Source organism: Eulemur rufifrons, chromosome 9 (genome assembly GCF_041146395.1).
Source record: "Eulemur rufifrons isolate Redbay chromosome 9, OSU_ERuf_1, whole genome shotgun sequence".
In the NCBI taxonomy this organism is placed as follows: Eukaryota; Metazoa; Chordata; class Mammalia; order Primates; family Lemuridae; genus Eulemur; species Eulemur rufifrons.
Window position 1 is genome coordinate 17,850,088 of NC_090991.1, and position 19,552 is coordinate 17,869,639.

Here is a 19,552-nt window from a genome sequence, read left to right on the forward strand (position 1 = left end):
GTTAGAAACAGGTGGCTCCATCTCTTCCGTTTCCCATTCCTCCCAGAGTTGCTCCTCTCATGTGTACTTTTAAAAAGATAGCAATTATACTGGACGTGTATCATCTCTCTTCCCCAGACTTTTACCCCGTTTACCATTTGCAGGCAGGAATGGGCAGATGAGGAAAGAAACTAACCTAGGGATAATTACATTAGTGGGAACATGGTGATAGAACAGAGTATGTGACTTATCCATAGGGAAACAGTAAGTGCCAACTTTATGAAAGGCGCTTTCATATACACTGTATCTGGTTATTAGCAGAGTCAAAGGAAAACCCCTTTCAATAGATTCAACACACAAACACTTCAGGAACTTGAGCCCACTTGTGTGAGTACTGGTTGGGAGCATTTGGGTGGAAAAGGGGCTTCTTTAGAAACATTAGAACCATGATTCTATTTTTATCATTTACTTCCCCTGCAAAAAAATCTCGAAAGGCAATAACTAAATGGAAAGATTGCTGGGCTTAAGAGTAGAGATCAAATCCTGGTCTCATCATCTACCAGCTATATAAACAAATGATTTGATATGTCTGTATAAGTTTCTTCATCTGGAAAATGCCAACAGCACTACCTACCTCACAGGATAGTTGAGAATATTACATGACAGAGTGGAAAGAACCTATTGCTTCAAGATGTGTTAACTGAGTTTGAATCCTAGGCCTAATTTTCCTTAGCAGTCTGTAACTTTGTAAAAACCAATCTGAACTTTATCTTCTACTTCCCTGATTTCAGACTCATTCAATGCCTGGAAATTACAGTAGAGAACTCCAAGAACCATAACCTGGTGTTTGACAGGCCTTGAGCAGGATTTAAAAAACAGCACAAATCATCACATCATGATTCCATTTTGGAACCCTGAAGCTGGCTGCTAATAAACTCAGCACCACTCCTCATCCTGTCCAGTGTAATGGTCTATTGTGTATATCCCACATCCCTTTCCCCCACTTAGACTACAAGGTTCTGGAAGATAGAGACCATTCCAATGGAGGGACTAATAAAAACCATGAAAGCATAAATGGCAATACAAGAGGCATTACAAGGCTCTTGTGATTCCATACCAGAAAAGCTGTAACCCTCTAGATACTCGGTACAAATTAGGAACTGTTAAGTGCCTGTTAAATAAATTACTTATTTTTTCATATTGTTGCCATTTTTCCAGTTAAAGATGGTAGTGGGAGGGAGAAGAGGGTGGCCAATGGCTACCTGAAAGTCTAAGCTCTAAAAGGAACTTTAAATTCCATGGCTCTAAACCTCCTGAAAATTGCCCTTCCTGTTATCAATACCATAACCAAGTAATTAACTTAAAGATTAACTGAGCTCAAAAAAACAAAACTGAAGGTATTGGGTTCTGATGGAAAAGGGCGGGCAATGTTCCACTTTAGGATGGTCTTATGTTTAATTTTAGGTTGAGGTTGCAGATGCCATTTTCACAAACTTTACTGAATGTCTGCCAAGTACATACACTCTGCTAAAAGGCAAGGATGTAAAGAAAATAGGAATGTTTGTTTTCAAGGAGCTGACTGTCCAGTAGAGAGAGAAATATAAGGACCACAAGATAGTTTCATGTATTACAGTAGATGTATAGAGCAGGCATAGAAAGAGAACTGGAAAACAAATCCACAACACACACACAGAATCCAACCAAAACTAATATGGGTCTCTCCTGGGTACTTTAAGCAATTAAAAAAGTACACTGAGGAATAATGTTTATTACACACCTACCTAGTGCCAGACACTTAACAAATATCCTATTTTTGTTTTGCTATCTCTATCAACGGGAACAAATATCCTATTAATCCCTACACTGTCTTTTGAGTTATAGCACACTTCTCTTTCCATTCAACAAAGGAGGAAATCGACCCAGGGCTGAAGTCACTTGTTCAAGGCAACACAACTATCAACTTCAAGTGCTTAGATTTGAGCTAAGGTCTGTCTGACTCCAAAGTCACAGCTGATTATACTATATCAACAGTTCTCAGTGGTCCAGGTACCACCCCCTCCTTTTACCACCTCTCATGAGCGTATGGTAGAGTTTTCCTGAGGTTATATGCTGTGTGGTTATGGCAACAGATTGGATGCAGAAACAGATATGAGAATACAGTTGTATTCTATTAAGACAGACATTAAAAAGTTGCAAAAAAAAAAAAGGAAAACAGTGTCATTCTTTCCACTAAATTTTTTGTTTTGAAAACTTTTGTTTTCAGAAAACATGTTTTCATATTGTTGTTTTTCATAAAAAGTATTATTTATGTTAAAATATAGTGGGCCTACTACTTTAAAATGAATATATATATTGTTTTATATATATATATATATATATATATATATATATATAGTTTTTTTTGGTAGAGAAGGGGTCTCACTATGTTGCCCAGGCTGGTTTCAAACTTCTGGTCTCAAGCCATCCTCCCACCTCTGCCTCCCAAAGTGCTGGGATTACAAGCATGAGCCACCCTGCCTGGTTAAATATTTTCAAATGTCTCAATTTTAATTTCTGATTGATAAACAATCAACAGATACAAATCTGGTAATTATTGGCCGGGCGCGGTGGCTCACGCCTGTAATCCTAGCACTCTGGGAGGCCGAGGCGGGTGGATCGCTCGAGGTCAGGAGTTCGAGACCAGCCTGAGCAAGAGCGAGACCCCATCTCTACTAAAAATAGAAAGAAATTATATGGACAACTAAAATATATATATACAAAAAATTAGCTGGGCATGGTGGCACATGCCTGTAGTCCCAGCTACTCGGGAGGCTGAGGCAGTAGGATCGCTTAAGCTCAGGAGTTTGAGGTTGCTGTGAGCTAGACTGACGCCACGGCACTCACTCTAGCCCGGGCAACAGAGCGAGACTCTGTCTCAAAAAAAAAAAAAAAAAAAACAAATCTGGTAATTATCAATGGATATAACTCACATAAACAAAATGTTTTTGGAGTCCTAAATAATTTTTAAGAATACAAAGGGGTCCTGAGATAAAAATGTTTGAAAATCACTGTAAAGGCCTTGTAAGGCCATGACATAGGAAGCCTTGGAGTTAGATTGATGCTGCCACCACTCCCCCCATCTGTATCCTTAAGGTCATTTTGCTTGAGTACTGCCAAAAGTGAACGTCTTAAACTTCTGCCAATTAAATCTGGAGCTCTAATTTTAATTTTGACACCACCCCCCCTTAGCTCTGAACTGAGCCATTAAAAATAGATATGAGTACAGGAACCCCTAATACATAGCTTGCTTTAATTAGGCTATCAGACCCCCCAAGTTCAATCTTTTAAGGCCTCAACATCTTGAAATTAAATGCCAGCTCCTGCAGACCAGATGCCCCCCAGCCTACTTAATAGAGAGAAACAGAAAGGCAACCTGATAAAAACAACAGCTTTCTTCTGTCCCAGGGGGTAGCTGGTGCTCTGTGCTGCACGAAGCTTGGGAAGATAGCTCTGTTCCCTTCCTCCCATCACCTAGGTTAGTAATAAAGCATATGCTGTGCTATAGCTGGGGAAGGCCTCCTATCTAGCTCAATACCAAGACTTTCAGTTAAAAAAGGTGTGCCAGAAGCAACCTCGACTTGCTGCAACTTGCGGGAGCTAGATGTGCAGACTGCAGCAGCACTGCAGGCTGAGGCTGACAAGCAGCAACTACTCCAGAACAAAGACACTAATACATTTATTTGTATACGATTATTATTAACATATGACATCCGAGATGAGCCTGATGTGGTCTGGATTTTGTACGTAGTACTTATGCTCTTAAACTTTCTTCCATATTCATACTGTTAAGTTAATTTTGCAACTGGAATAGGTCTAGAAGAGAAATGGAAAGGTGGAGGGAGAAGGTTTCTCCAGGCATAAGCACAGCTGCAGAACAAGATGTGGCTCCAAGGGAGAGGCTGGTGGTTGCCATGACATTCTCTGGAAGAGGAATGAAACTGGGATCAGATTGCCACAGGGGAGGGCCTCAGCAGTCCCCTCCTTTGAACAAGAAGTTGTAGGAGGCAATTAAGAGGAGACTAGAGTGAAAAGAGATCTAGTCTGTTAATTCACTCCACTTTGTAGCTTCAATTAACATTTACTGTTTTTCTTAGGATCAAGCTCTGTGCTGAGTCTTGGGTATATAAAAATGAGTAAAACACGCTTCCTACCCTGGTGGAGCTCACAATCTATCTCAAAAACCTTGTAAATGAAGTTATAACAAATCATAATTAATGTTAAGTTACATAGCTGAACTATGGGAGCAATATAAAAGTTGGGGAATACCTCTCACGCCTGAGTGAGAGAGGAGTTAAGAACATAGTCTGGACAAAGGCAACATGAGCAAAAGTTTAGGCTTGAAAGGGCCTGGTAGTCTGGGGAATAGCCCCAGGAGGCTGGTGTGGAGTTTCAACTACAAAACATTTCACATTGTCTTGTATTCTATATTTTATGAACAAGGGCCTAAGACTATTTATTACAAAGGTGTCCATGAGTGAATATCCAATTGGAATCCAAAAACATAAAAGTTTAATAAGTATTCAGAGCCTACTTAAGACAAGTTCTTTTAAACCTGGGATTCAGAACTCTTTGTTATTTTAAAAAAAAACCCTAATTACAGGCAGGGCGCGGTGGCTCACGCCTGTAATCCTAGCACTCTGGGAGGCCGAGGCGGGTGGATCGCTCAAGATCAGGAGTTTGAGACCAGCCTGAGCAAGAGTGAGACACCGTCTCTACTAAAAATAGAAAGAAATTATCTGGCCAACTAAAATATATATAGAAAAAATTAGCTGGGCATGGTGGTGCATGCCTGTAGTCCCAGCTACTCGGGAGGCTGAGGCAGTAGGATTGCTTAAGCCCAGGAGTTTGAGGTTGCTGTGAGCTAGGCTGACGCCACGGCACTCACTCTAGCCCGGGCAACAAAGCGAGACTCTGTCTCAAAAAAAAAAAAAACAAAAAAACCCCTAATTACACTAAGTTGAGATGCTAAAATACAGAAAAGTTTAATTCCATCTGTTACCATTTTAACATGAACATATTTATAGGAAATAAGTCTTAGAATATTTTCAAAAAAAGCATTATTGTTAATAATGATTCTTAACATAAATAATTAAAAAATATTATTTATCCCTTTTCTTTCCATGTCCCCTTGAGGAAACAAGGAAAGGGCAAAAGGACAGAAACAACTGAAATGTGTAATCAGATTCAGAACCTCCGCAACACAGAGGGATTAACAGTTACTAAGCCTTGTGCCACACAGAGTTTCTGCTCGAGCACAGGGGTTGGCAAACTTTTTCTCTATGGGGCCAGATCTGCCACTGTAGCACAAACTCATGTACATGAATGGGAATGACCTAATTTGGCCCACAGCCCTCAGTGTAGTGACCCCTGATCTAGAAGTACAGAAGGTCTTTCAAAGAGTTGATGACAAGGGTAGCATGGGATTCTGTAATAGGGGAACCTAACTTGGTTTTAAGGAAGTGACTTTAAACAAAGACCTTAAAAGTGAGGATGAGTTAGTTCAACAGAGGAACTGGTTTCTTGGGGGTGGTGGGGGGACAGGTGATGCTGGAGAAGAGCACTTCCAGCACAAGGTGTGCACTGTTGTAGGAACAGAGAGGGCCAGTTTGACTGAGGAGAGGGAAGATGCTTCAAAAGTCAGCGGTGAAGTCATTAGGATCTTTGTAAGGTAAGCTAAGGATTTTGGACTTTATCCTAAAGATGCTGGGAAGCCACTGCAGGGTTTTAAACAGAGACTTGTCTTAATTTACTTTCTAACTCAACAAACGCTTATTTAGTGAGTGCTTACCTCATGCCAGGCATGTACAAGACAAGGTCCTTCCCCCAGGGTATCTGTACTCTAGTGCAGGAGACGAACCACAAATAAATAAACCTTGCAATAAAATACTGGGAAAGAAATACACACCTTCACTTCCAAGATGGTGAGTTTAGTTAGGTTGAGATGTCAAGGATGGGTAGGGTGTGACCTGCAGAGCCAGGGGAAGAGGTTCCAGTTGAAGAAGTGGGCAGGAAGTTGGTATGTGGTAGGTGATGTCCTAAGGCCAATGTGACTAGCGCATGGTTGAAGGCAACAGTATACCAGGGAGCATGGGCCTGCTCAAGCAGTGGTTGGCCATGGAAAGCCACTGGAGAGTTTTAAGCAGGGAAATGACATAATCTGCCCTGACTTGATCCTGCTACATGGAGGATGGATTACAGGAAGATTTGAGTGGAAACAGGGAAGGCTGAGGATACTACTGTGGTAGCCCAAGCAAAAGATGAAGGTGGCTTGGAATTGGGTGGTAGCAGTGTTGATAGAGAATAGAAGGCAGATTAGACATATATTTTGGAGGTGGAAGTAAAAGGATTTACTGAAAGACTGGGAAAGAGGGGTAGTAAACAAGAAAAATCAAAGATGATTCTTAGAGGTCTGGCTTTGGTAACTATGTGGACAGGAATACCACTTAGTGAAATGGGGAAGACCAGGTTTGGAATGATGGGAAAACCAAAATTTTCTTTTGGTTATGTTAGCTTTGGAGTGCCTAAGAGATATCCAAATGGAGATAATTAAACAGGCATTTTGACTCATGATTCTGGAACATAGAGGAGAGGGCTGGGTTAGAGATTTAAACTTGAGAGTTGCCAGCTTTCAGATGGTAATTAAAGCAGCAGGACTGGGTCACCTGAAGGAAGCACGTATAAGACTCAAGATTAAAACCTGAGAGAAATCCAACATTTAGACATTAAGTAGAGAGCAAAGTGGCTAAAAAGAGACTGAGAAGGAACAGCCAGAGAAATGGAAAAAATCCACGAGTGAAGTGTCAATAAGCCAACACAGGACAGTTTCAAGAAAGGAGCAACTGTGTTGAATATTACAGAGTCTGAGGAAGATGGAAACAAAGTATCTACTGTATTTCGCTACATAGAAGTCACTGGCAACCTTGACAAAAGCAATTTCCATGGAGTGGTCAGAAGAGAAGCAGACTGATACAGGCTAAAGAGTGAAGTAAGAGGTAAGAACATTGAATTGGCATAGGAAGAAATTTGGCTATGACAGGAAATTCTTTTTTTTTTTTTTTTTTTTTTGTTGAGACAGAGTCTCACTTTGTTGCCCAGGCTAGAGTGAGTGCCGTGGCATCAGCTTAGCTCACAGCAACCTCAGACTCCTCGGCTTAAGCGATCCTACTGCCTCAGCCTCCCGAGTAGCTGGGACTACAGGCATGCGCCACTATGCCCGGCTAATTTTTTCTATATAGATTTTTAGTTGTCCATATAATTTCTTTCTATTTTTAGTAGAGACGGGGTCTCGCTCTTGCTCAGGCTGGTCTCGAACTCCTGACCTCGAGCGATCCACCCGCCTCGGCCTCCCAGAGAGCTAGGATTACAGGTGTGAGCCACCTCGCCCGGCTATGACAGGAAATTCTTAAAAATTAGCATGGCAATTGGAGAGGAACACGAGGGATACCAGAACATAATTTGTATGCTGATGGGGACAGAGTTTTATGGAGATTGATTGTATTGGGAGATAATGGGGAGGAAGTCAAGGGAAGGACTGATGGTGCCATTTATTGAGACCAAGAACACAGAATGAAGGGCAAATTTATTTGCCTCCAAAGATCACGTTTCCACCACACTAGGTAGGCTTTCTTTCTTGTGAAGGAGGCCTTACGAAGGAGAACTTTAAAATGCGACTAAGCCTCTCCAGACTGCACCACTTCCTGATGTGCTTAATCTCCTGATGAGGTTAAAATCTCTTAGAGAGTAACAAGACTATACTAATCCAATCTAGTAGCCATACAAGCCAACTGAATAAAAATGGACCTGTACTGGTGGAAGGGGTACAGTCATGGAAAAGGGGCCTAAATTCACAGCTGATGAGAGAGCAATCATGCTTTTCTAATCAAAACACTGAATACGTACAAAGTGGTAACTTTCAGAAAAAGAGTGGAACCAATCTTTTTTCAGAATAAGTTAATCAAATTCAATATTGTTTACACTCTCTACGTTCATTAATAGTGGTGTAGCTTAGTACTCCCTTGCTACTTCTGATATTACAGTGAATTTCTATGGAAGTATTTTTGGAGAGTTTAGGCCTCCTCCTAAAGGAAAATAAGTATCAGTTCTTGGGAAAACCCAGGGAAATGAACTGTTCCAGCTGGTTCAAGGGGGTGCCTGGAGAGAAAGGCAGAAACTGGAAGATAAAGTTTTGACTTTACAACCAACTCGTTCTGATGTTCGTGGTAGGCATTTGGCAAACGTTTGAGGAAATGAATCTACGGAGAATGGACAGCTTCAGGTACTTCAAAACCTTCGATCTTTAGAAAGGGATGAAGGATGCAGCCATCGACAGAAAGTTCTAATTGTGTTATTCAACAGTATGGAAACAGCTGGAATTTGGCATCGCCCTCTAGCCTGATGGCAGAGATGCTGAAAGCTCCGTAGGATTCACATCCCCAGAACAAATAATTCGATCACCTGATCCGGCTCAGAAGCCCCAGGTCCCTTCCATCCCTAATCCTTTCGCGTGGCCCAGTTTTCAGAAGCTGCGGAAAGGACGGGATCTCAGAGAAGCCTGTTGATTCAACAGGCCACTCAGTTCGCGGGTCCCGGATGCTACCGGCTTGGGAAAAGCCTTGAGACTGTGAGCAACTGCCCGGCTTTCCTCCCTTCTCTCCCCCGCATAGAGCAGAGAAGGCCAGGGCCCCCCTTCTTCCCGCATACGGCTCCCTAGTGCCTCTTCCCTTACAGGGCCAGGCCCTAGGAGCCCGGTTCCCTACCTGACCCATGCGAGGAACACGCTCTCCAGTCCGAACTTTACCTGCCTGAAGCCCGTCGCTTCTCCGGTGCGCTAAGCCCCCACCGAGGAAAATGGAGTCGTCGAACCGAGACTGGGAAAGGATAGTACGGACCCACCGCACGGCCCCTCCGCCGCCACCGCCGCCGCTGCTGCTGCGTCAACGTGCTACGTCAGATCCGGCTCCCTGTCACTGGGAGTGGGCGGGCCATTTCTTGTTCTGTACTACCTTGGCACCTTCGTCCAGGGGTGCGGAAGCTGGCAGAAGCGGTCATGGAAGGCAGCTGTTACAGACCCCCACTAAACACAGCTAGGGGCCCGTAAGTAACCAGGGCCGCCTTGTTCCTCAGGCCGCTCTAGCCAAGGGAACCATAAAGATCAGATTAGGTCTTCTTCATTTCCTCCTCTCTGTGGCTCCGCCTCCAGCTTCCGGTTCCGGGGAGGGGCCGAGTTGTCTTCGGGGTTTGGGGGCTCCGGGATCCAGCGAGGATGGCTGTTGTGCCGCTGCTGCTGTTCGGGGGTTTGTGGGGCGCTGTGGGAGCGTCCAGTCTGGCTGTCGTTACTTGCGGCTCTGTGGTGAAGCTGCTCAATACGCGCCACAACGTCCGACTGCACTCACACGACGTGCGCTATGGGTCAGGTACTGCGCGGGACGGGGTTCGGGTAGGCTGAGGAGGCCTGGTAGGCTCCGGAGGGGGCGGAGCCTACAGAAAACCTGAGGGTGTGGTCTGGGAAGGTTAGGGGTGCTCTGGGGAGGTTGCTGAGGTCTAGAGGCGGAGAGTCGGAGAACTGAGTTGTTCTAAGGCGCCTTAATCATAATACCAGCTAATAATAAGAAACAATGGTGATATAGCACCTCTTGTATTATCCCGGATAGAGCTGGAGCCCATTCTACGAAGTGACGTATCCCAAGAATGGAAAAATAAGCACCACATGTACTTACCATCAAATTGGTTTCACTGATCAACACCTAAGTGCACATATAGGAATAACATTCATCGGGCGTCGGGCAGATGGGAGGGGGGAGGAGGGGATGGGTATATACATACATAATGAGTGTGATGCCCACAGTCTGGAGGACTGACACGCTTGAAGCTCTGACTGGGGTGGGGGGGGGCAAGGGCAATATACGTAACCTAAACATTTGTACCCCCATAATATGCTGAAATAAAAAAAATAATAATACCAGCTAATATTTGGTGAGTTAGTGGCCAGGCACGTTCCAAATGTACTTTTTTCCGAATTTTAACATTCCTGTGAGGTAGGTACATGTTGTCATCTTCATTTCGCAGATGAGGAAACAGACTCAGAGTAATTAAATCGCTTACTCAAGGCTTTGCAGCTAGTGAATGACAGAGACAAGGTTCTATCCAAATCTGTCCAGGTTCAAAGCCGCCTTCAGTTGCTCTGGGATGGCACTTCTAAGTGCGGGAGAGACAGACGTAGAAAATTACAGTAAGTGCTGTATCTCTGAAGTTTTAAACTCCAAGAGCTTACTCTTTGACTACAACCTTCTGTCTTCTAGCTGTTTTGCATCCTACACTTGCTCTTCAACTCCTGTTTTTGGCCCCTTTTTACTCAAACCTTAACCTCCTTGTAAAAGAAGTGACAGCAGTCGCAGAGGAAAGTGCTTTTTACTGTATGAACATTAAATGCTTAGTAATCAATTATTTCTGGGTTCATTCATTCAGCATAGGTTTATTTTGTGCCTAGTATTGTTCTCAGTACAGAAGATGACATAGTGAATCAATCAAGCAAGTTGCAAGGCAATAAAAACAGACAAAAAGAAAAGTTCAGCTAATGAGATGTGAGAGGCATCTAAGGTAACTGATTTTTATCTTGGGTGACTGATGATGTTATTTATTGAGGGAGGAATCAGTTCTCTCAGGTGGGCTAGTGTATGGTTGTTGATTTCCAAAACCTGTCTGAGCAGTTAGACTAGGAAAGGAGCTGAGTTATCATTGGGATGTCTTAATAATCCTATCAACCATTCAGTCAACACTCACTATGTGTCAGGCTTATTACTTTTTAAGTTGATCTCATTTCCTGCTTTGGATCTACTTAATTAGAATGGAGGTGTACCCATAATAATTAAAAATAGAAAATAAAAAAAAAGGAATGCAGGTGGAGAGAGACCTGGCAGTAGGAATATGTAGGTTTAAAAAGCTCTTTGGGTGGTTCTGTTGTGCAGCCAGATTTGGGAACCAAGTTCAGTCTGGAGTTCAGAAGAAGGATCTGTGCTGACCTTGAGATACAGAGTAAATTTTTTAATTTTTAATATTTTTTTAATTGGCTAGTTGATTAAGCAGGTGAGTTCATAGTTAAATATAACATCATTATACAGATGGTGACCGAGGATGTGTTGGTAGTGGATGAAATTGCCCAGGATGAAATGTGGTTCTCAATCCGGTGTCAGTTTTAATCATTTGAGAAACTTGTTAAAAATATGGATGCTTTTGTCCTGACCCCCAACAATTGTTTAAAAACTACTGATAGAAACAGATACGGGGGAGGGTGCGGTGGCTCACACCTGCAATCCTAGCACTGTGGGAGGCTGAGGCCAGGTGGGAGGATCGCTTGAGGTCAGGAGTTCAAGACCAGCCTGAGCAAGAACAAGACCCCGTCACTACTAAAAATAGAAAAATTAGCCAGGAATGGTGGCATGTGCCTGTAATCCCAGCTACTGAGAAGGCTGAGGCAGGAAGATCACTTGAGCCCAGGAGGTTGAGGTTGCTGTGAGCTAGGATGACACCAGAGCACTCTACCCGGGGTGACACAGTGAGACTCTGTCTCAAAAAAAAAAAAAGAAAAGAAAAGAAACAGGTAAGGGCCAGTTATAGAACTTTGGGTAATCCCAAGGTTTAATAATTGGCGGGAGGAAGTGGAAGGTTGAATAGAAAGTGAAAAAGTGGTAAAGACTAGTGAAAAAATAAAATAAGAAAGCGAAAAAATAGGAGATGAAATGTAGACCATGCTTTAGTGAAGCATGGCTTTGAGGACTGAGAGCTGTAACGTGGTAATCAGAACTATGAAGGGAGAGTTGGTTAGCCTTCTTTTTTTCTTTCTTTTTTTTTTTTTAAGATATAATAAAGTCATGAGCTGAGTGGAGGAAGCCAGCAGAGAGGAGCTGATAGTTTTCTGCATTTGCCCAGATAGCTAGCACAAGGCGTAATATGTTACAAGGTAAAAGGAAAGTATCAAAATGCTGTGGTCAAGCAAGGCCATGGAACTGAAGGCAAAGCTGGGAGGGACAGGTGAGAGTATTTGAGGAAAGTATCTGGGAAGTATGAGGTGCCTTCAAAGAACTGGGTAGTGAATGAGGCCTAGGGAAGAGACTATCCCTGGAGTGTATGAGAGAGTTGGGGAAACTGGACAGGAAATAAAGATGGAGGAATAAACATGACCTAAATGGGACATCAGGTGGTGGAGTGGTTGAGTGCTAGTTCTAGAGTTAGGCTGCTTAGGTTCAACCCCAGACTTGTTTCATAGAGCTGTGTGACCTTGGCCGTGCTACTCAGCTTATCCAGCACTCCAGTGTAAAAGGGGGATAATAATGATACCTACCTCAGAGAACAGATGTGTGTGTCAAATAAGAATATTCAAGGAAAGGGCTTAGGTCAGTGCTTGATACCTATTTGTGTATTTTTCTTTTTTCTTTTTAAGCCTATAGCTACATATTTATTTAATATGTATCAGTACCTTATAACCTGCAGAAATGCAGATTAACTAAATTTAGATGATGCAGGAATACTTTTATAATACACTGATAGATCACTCATAAGAGTTTAGGAACTATAATGGCTCCTTGAATTAAAGTTGATGGCATAAAGTGGTCTCATTTTAATTGTAAAATACAAAAACTTTTATTGTAGTACATATTGAGCGTTGAATAATACAAACATGTTAAAATTATGATTAGACAGTTGACATATATTAGGGGCTATTCAGGCTAGTGTATATAGGTAAACACAGCCTGTGCTTCAAAAAAACCCCCATATATTTATGTATCTAGTGTCCTTTGTCACAGATTCTTGGAATTTTCTGATATGGCACACTCCTAAGTATAGTTTAACATATAACTAATACTATATTAACATTTAATGTTTTTCATAAATATTTTAACATACAAGAAAAATATTACCAAGCATAGCATTTTCTCCCCACTCCTTCATATCTGTTTTATGACACAGGGCACATTGTTGGCAACAGGAAAGAGAAGGGTTAGGTTGAGCTTACTTGCCTTTCTTTTTTTTTTTTCCTTTCTTGAGAAACATGAGAAAAATTTTTTATTTGTTTGTTTGTTTGTTTGTTTTTTTTTTGAGACAGAGTCTCACTCTGTTGCCTGGGCTAGCGTGCTGTGGTGTCAGCCTAGCTCACAGCAACCTCAAACTCCTGGGCTCACACAATCCTTCTGCCTCAGCCTCCCAAGTAGCTGGGACTACAGGCACACAACACCATGCCTGGCTGATTTTTTTCTATTTTTATTAGAGATGGGGGTCTCACTCTTGCTGAGGCTAGTCTCAAACTCCTGACCTCAATCGATTCTCCTACACTCGGTCTCCCAGAGTGCTAGGATTACAGGCGTGAGCCACCTTGCCCACCCTTATTTATTCATTTCTTGCTTTTTTTTTTTTTTTGTTGTTGTTGTTGTTGAGACAGAGTCTCACTTTGTTGCCCAGGCTAGAGTGAGTGCCGTGGCGTCAGCTTAGCTCACAGCAACCTCAGACTCCTCGGCTTAAGCGATCCTACTGCCTCAGCCTCCCGAGTAGCTGGGACTACAGGCATGCGCCACTATGCCCGGCTAATTTTTTCTATATAGATTTTTAGTTGTCCATATAATGTCTTTCTATTTTTAGTAGAGACGGGGTCTCGCTCTTGCTCGAACTCCTGACCTCGAGCGATCCACCCACCTCGGCCTCCCAGAGTGCTAGGATTACAGGCGTGAGCCACCGCGCCCGGCCCATTTCTTGCATTTTTGAAGTACACTTCAATGACATCCTTGGCCTGAGATTCTTTGTCATAGTCCTTAACTATGACATGACTGCAACCAACCACTTTATGGAGTTTTCCCTGTCTGTCAGTTTTACAGAGGCCTACCCATTTTCCTAGTTTCTTCTGATCATCAACGTTAATTAGGCCATTTGCTGTTTAGCACAAAGGGCCTTCACCATCTTGACGCAGGTTCATCACAGTTGGATACAAGCACACAAAGATGGGCTTGAGCCTTGCCTGAGGCTTTGGCCGCTTTGCACATCCCATATAGCCATCGTGGATGAGGACGTTCTTTAGCACCTCTTGTAAAGCATCATTAACATTCATTATACCTCAGCAGCAATGTCTTCCTTGGCCATGGTGGTGGGTTATAGGTGAAGCTGAATCTTGAATGCATCTGAGTCTCTGCCTCTACGCAACTCATTGGCAGCAGGGAAAGCGAGTCCCCTTTCTTTCTTTAACTGCAGGTAGTGGTCAGCAGTCAGTGACAGGTGTAACCTCTGTGGATGACAGCAACAGTTACTGGAGGATACGGGGGAAGACCGCCACAGTGTGTGAGAGGGGAACCCCCATCAAGTGTGGCCAGCCCATCCGTCTGACACATGTCAACACTGGGCGAAACCTCCATAGTCACCACTTCACTTCACCTCTTTCTGGAAACCAGGTAAGGTGGCATCCAGTGGATTATTGCTGCTCTGTATTACTCAGTTGGGTGGTTGTTTGATTTCTTGGTTCTTAACCCTTTCTTTTCCAGGTGTAGATGTTCTCTTTTGTGCAGACCTGGAGAAATGGCTCTCTTATAAGTGTTAAGAAATTTCTTTCTGATCAAAGTGGAGACTTTACATCTAGACCAAATCAAGAAATGGGGCAGAAAGACAGAATAGGTATACATTAGCATATCATAAGTTCTGATAAATCCTATAATAAACCCAATTTTTTCCAAACTTGGAATAAATTATGATTTTTTAATGATGCTAACTAGCCACATTAGGAAAATGGATTAGGTATTGTACCACTTTTTAAAAAAATTTTTTTAGTGACAGGGTCTTACCCTGTTGCCCAGGCTGGAGTGTAGTAGCAGGATTAGCTCTTTGCAGCCTTGAACTCCTGGGCTCAAGTGATCCTCCCACCTCAGCCTCTCAAGTAGCTGGGATTACAGGCATGTGCTACTGCAGCCAGCTATACCACTTTTTTAAGCTTTGAGCTTTCAGGGAATGTTGACCCCTTAATGACTCCTTCCCCCACCCTACTCTGCAGTTTTCCCTATTTTTTTTTTTTTTTTGGTAGAGACTGGGGGTCCTGCTATGTTGCTCAGGCTAGTCTTGAGCTCCTGGCCTCAAGTGATCCTCCTTCCTTGGCCTCCCAAAGTGCTGGGATTCCAGGTGTGAACCACTGCCCACTGTGCCTGTCCAGTTTTCCCTATTTTTTTTTTTTTTTTTGAGACAGAGTGTCGCTTTGTTGCCCAGGCTAGAGTGAGTGCCGTGGCGTCAGCCTAGCTCACAGCAACCTCAAACGCCTGGGCTTAAGCAATCCTACTGCCTCAGCCTCCCGAGTAGCTGGGACTACAGGCATGCGCCACCATGCCCAGCTGATTTTTTTTTTCTATATATATTTTAGTTGGCCAGATAATTTCTTTCTATTTTTAGTAGAGACGAGGTCTCGCTCATTGCTCAGGCTGGTCTCGAACTCCTGACCTTGAGCGATCCACCCGCCTCAGCCTCCCAGAGTGCTAGGATTACAGGCGTGAGCCACCGCGCCCGGCCCAGTTTTCCCTATTAACATCTTACATTAATAGGTAAATTGGCTACAGTTAATGAAGCAATATTAACTAAAATAGTTTATTCTGATTTCCTTAGTTTTTACCTAATGTCATTTTTTCCGTTTTAGGATACCACATTACATTTAGTTGCCATGTCTCATTTGGCTTCTTTTGGTTGTGACAGTTTTTCAGACTTAACTAGGTTTTGAAGACCTTGACAGTTTTGAGGAGTGCTGGTGAGGTGTATTACAGGATGCACCTCTATTGGAATTTGAGTGATATTTTTCTCATGATTAGATTGGGTTTATGAAGGGTTTTGGGAGGAAGATCACAGAGGTAACAGTGCCATTTTCATCACATCATTTGAAGAGTCATGCTATTTACATGATTTATGATTGTTCCTTGATTACCTGGCTAAAGTAGTGTTTGTTGGGTTTCTCCTATAAATTTACACTTTTCATTTTCTCCCTTTTCAAACTATAATTTTGGAAGGAAGTCCCTGTAATGCATTTCACACTTAAGGAATGGGAAGTGATTCTTCTCTGCTTTAGGGTGGAATATCTCCATAATTTATTTGGAATTTTTTTTTTTTTTTTTTTTGTATAGGGGATTTATCTCTTCTCCCCAATTTATTTATTCAGTCATTTACTTATATTAGTATGAACTCATGGATATTTATTTTGTACTTTGAGTTATAATCCAGTACCACTGTCTTTATTTTGTTGCTCAAATTGTTTCAACTTTGCCTGTTGGGAGTTCCTTCAGTTGGCTTTTGTGTCCCTTTGATAGAATCCCATCATGTTTTAAAGCACTTGCTTACTTTGTGTTACTAAAAGAAGCTCCGGGCTCATCTTCTTTATTTCTTGCCCAAGTACTAGAATTGGCTATTTCTCTAAAGAGTGCTGCTTCCTTTTATTGAAGAATGGTATTAGAACCAAGATCCAGGCTCTGTGTGAGCTTTTTGCTACTGGAGTTTTTCTTTTAGGCCCTCTCACATAACAGAATAAAGAAATATATGTGTGTATACTTACCCATGTACATATACATGTTTATAAATATTTATATGTGTGTATGTAGATACCATGTATCTCTATATTAAGTTAAACATGGGTGGGTTTTTTTTTCCCCCCCAGAGACAGAGTCTCTCTCTGTTGCCTGGGCTGGAGTGCCGTGGCGTCAGCCTAGCTCACAGCAACCTCAAACTCCTGGGCTCAAGCAATCTTTCTGCCTCAGCCTCCTGAGTAGCTGGGTCTACAGGCATGTGCCACCATGCCCAGCTAATTTTTTCTATATATTTTTAAGTTGTCCAGCTAATTTCTTTCTATTTTTAGTAGAGATGGGGGGGTCTTGCTCTTGCTCAGGGTGGTTTCGAACTCCTGAGCTCAAACGATCCACCCATCCACCCATCCACCCGTCTCGGCCTCCCAGAGTACTAGGATTACAGGCGTGATTTTTTTTTTTTTTTTTTTTTTTCTTAAAGAGATTGGGGTCTTGCTATGTTGCTCAGGCAGGACTGCGGTGGCTATTCACAGGCAAGATCATAGCTCACTGCAGCCTCGAACTTCTGGGCTCAAGCAACCCTCCTGCCTCAGCCTCCTGAGTAGCTGGGACTACAGGTGTGTGCAACTATGCCTGGCTAGGGCTCTTATTGTTGTCTCCAACTCTATTCCATTACCGCATAGATCATTCTAGCCTCCTCCCTGTGCTTATTTGTAAATTCCCATTCCAACAGTGAGATAACTGACTCCCACCATCTACTATCCATTTATTGCTCAGTTCCAGTATACAAGTATAGCAGTATCAGAATTCTTAACAGGTACCCCCTTGGGAAACAATTTTATCAAGTAGACTACTATGCTTATATACAGTTCCTTTTGTCTTTAGTCTTACAGAGTCCATTTCCATATGACTGCTTTTATCATCTAAAATTATGTAGTTATTGGTGTGTACTTAAAGATTTCTGAAATAATCAGTAATTTTTTGATTGCCATTGTATAGAAACTGAGTATTTGGCTTTAAGAAGAATGGGAGTTAGATGAGGAGTGGAATATAGAGAACCTGCTATATTTCACTTAATTATTATTTACTGTCTCATTTAATTCTCACAGTTGCTCTGTAAAGTGATATTGTCATCATTTTATAGAGGAGAAAATGAAGGCTCAAAGGAGTTACACAGAAAGGGATCAAGCTGAGATTCAAGGTCTGCCTGACTCTAGATCCTATCCTGTTTCCAACTTTCTCATCAGGTTGCTTAAAATCTAGTTAAGGGAATGAAGCAGGAATATTTAAAGTCAAACAACAAGAGATATAAAGTACTTTAAGACTTTAATAGAAAATATAAAGCAAATATATTAATAGTATTAATTGCAAAATAATTATTTGGACCATAATCTTATGACAGCTAATTTCTTTTTCTGTTACATGCCCTTCATGTCTGTTTTTTTCCAAGTGTATTTTATTTTATTTTGTGTAAACAACACTGGAAAGCCTCTCATTTTTCACTCCTGGGTAGCCTTGTTTTTCTTCCCATTGCCTCCCTCCCATTTTCAAGCCTGTCAGTCAGCCATGCTAATGTTACCACCTTCTGTGTTTTCCAGGAAGTGAGTGCTTTTGGTGAGGAAGGTGAAGGTGATTATCTGGATGACTGGACAGTGCTCTGTAATGGGCCCTACTGGGTGAGAGATGGTGAGGTGCGGTTCAAACATTCTTCCACTGAGGTACTGCTGTCTGTCACAGGAGAACAATACGGCCGACCCATCAGTGGACAAAAAGAGGTGCATGGTATGGCCCAGCCAAGCCAGAACAACTACTGGAAAGCCATGGAAGGCATCTTCATGAAGCCCAGTGAGCTGCTGAAGGCAGAAGCCCACCATGCAGAGCTATGAATTTAGAGACTCTGAGCCACTGTCACCACACAGTGTTTATAGACATCATCTGCTGCTTCACCCTGGGAACCCTGCTGCAAGTTCCCTGGGCAGTGGCCATGTCACCAGTGAGATGTAGATGCATGACAGAAAACAGTGGTTGTGTTTGGAAGCTTCAGCCCTTCACATTTTAATTGGTTACTCTCCCAGACTTGGGTCAGTTCCTTCTGAGGACATGCTGGTGAAGGAACAGATGCTTTTTATTCACACTGATGAAACATACTGAGGGGGACATCCCTCTTAGCTGGGAAACTTTTACTCCTCAAGAGCTTAGCATTGTGGATTGTTAATGTGTGTGACTTTCCCCCTATTCTTTCTCCGGTATGATTTTTTAAAAAAGTATTTTACTGTCAGTCACTGTGTTGTTATTTATTAGATGTGCTATTTCATGATTTGCTTAATCCTCAAGTCCTAAGATAACATTTGAGATGCTGGGAACCTTCGACATGGGCCCCCCAACTTTTTTTTTTTTTTTTTTTTTTTTTTGAGACAGGGACTCACTCTGTTGCCTGGGCTAGAGTGCAGTGGCATCATCATAGCTCACTGCAACCTCAAACTCTTGGGCTTAAGTGATCCTCCTTCCTCAGCCTCCTGAGTAGCTGGGACTACAAGTGCACACCACTATCCCTGGCTAATTTTTAAATTTTTTGTAGAGACAGGGTATTGCTCTGTTGCTCAGGCTGGTCTTGAACTCCTGGCCTCAAGTGATATTCCCACCTGGGCCTCTCGAAGTGCCAGGATTACAGGCATGAGCTACCGTGCTAGATATTTTTTAAGGGCTTTATTTGCATCCAAACTTTTTCTCTCTCTACTTTTACTTCTCCCCAGCCACCTCATCTTTATTAGATTTTTGACTAATTATGTCTAAGACTCTCAAAGAATACAGCATAATAAATAGCCAATGAAATATTTTGCTTTGGATCTGTTACTGCAGATGAGAAAAAGGGTAGGGGTAGAAAGAGAGACCAACATGTATTCACTGCTAAATACCAGGCACCATATTATACATCATTTAATCTTCACAGAAATAGAGGGTAGATATTAAAGTTTTACCAATGCAAAACAAAAAAGTTGGGTAACTGCCTG

At 42.4% G+C, this 19,552-nt stretch overlaps 2 protein-coding genes across 4 annotated transcripts in view; one reads left to right on the top strand and one right to left on the bottom strand.

Annotated features, from left to right (window-relative positions):
- SUPT6H (SPT6 homolog, histone chaperone and transcription elongation factor) overlaps positions 1–9,173 on the bottom strand; it is a 33,422-nt gene extending 24,249 nt beyond the window's left edge. Inside the window, exon 1 of the mRNA XM_069482226.1 lies at positions 8,816–9,173. The gene's annotated coding sequence lies outside the window, so the exon portion shown is untranslated. The remainder of the gene's footprint in view (positions 1–8,815) is intronic.
- SDF2 (stromal cell derived factor 2) lies at positions 8,755–19,552 on the top strand. Of its 3 annotated transcripts, none has more exons than XM_069482229.1 (4): positions 8,755–8,765; positions 9,280–9,431; positions 14,251–14,447; positions 18,140–19,552. In XM_069482229.1, exons 2-4 carry the CDS (start codon positions 9,281–9,283, stop codon positions 18,425–18,427), a joined length of 636 nt encoding a protein of 211 aa, XP_069338330.1. In that variant the 5' UTR covers positions 8,755–8,765; position 9,280; the 3' UTR covers positions 18,428–19,552. The 3 variants fall into 3 exon arrangements, with proteins under 3 accessions (XP_069338330.1, XP_069338329.1, XP_069338328.1); XM_069482228.1 differs by lacking the exon at positions 8,755–8,765 and having other exon boundaries at positions 9,214–9,431; positions 18,140–18,170; positions 18,279–19,552; XM_069482227.1 differs by lacking the exon at positions 8,755–8,765 and having other exon boundaries at positions 9,214–9,431.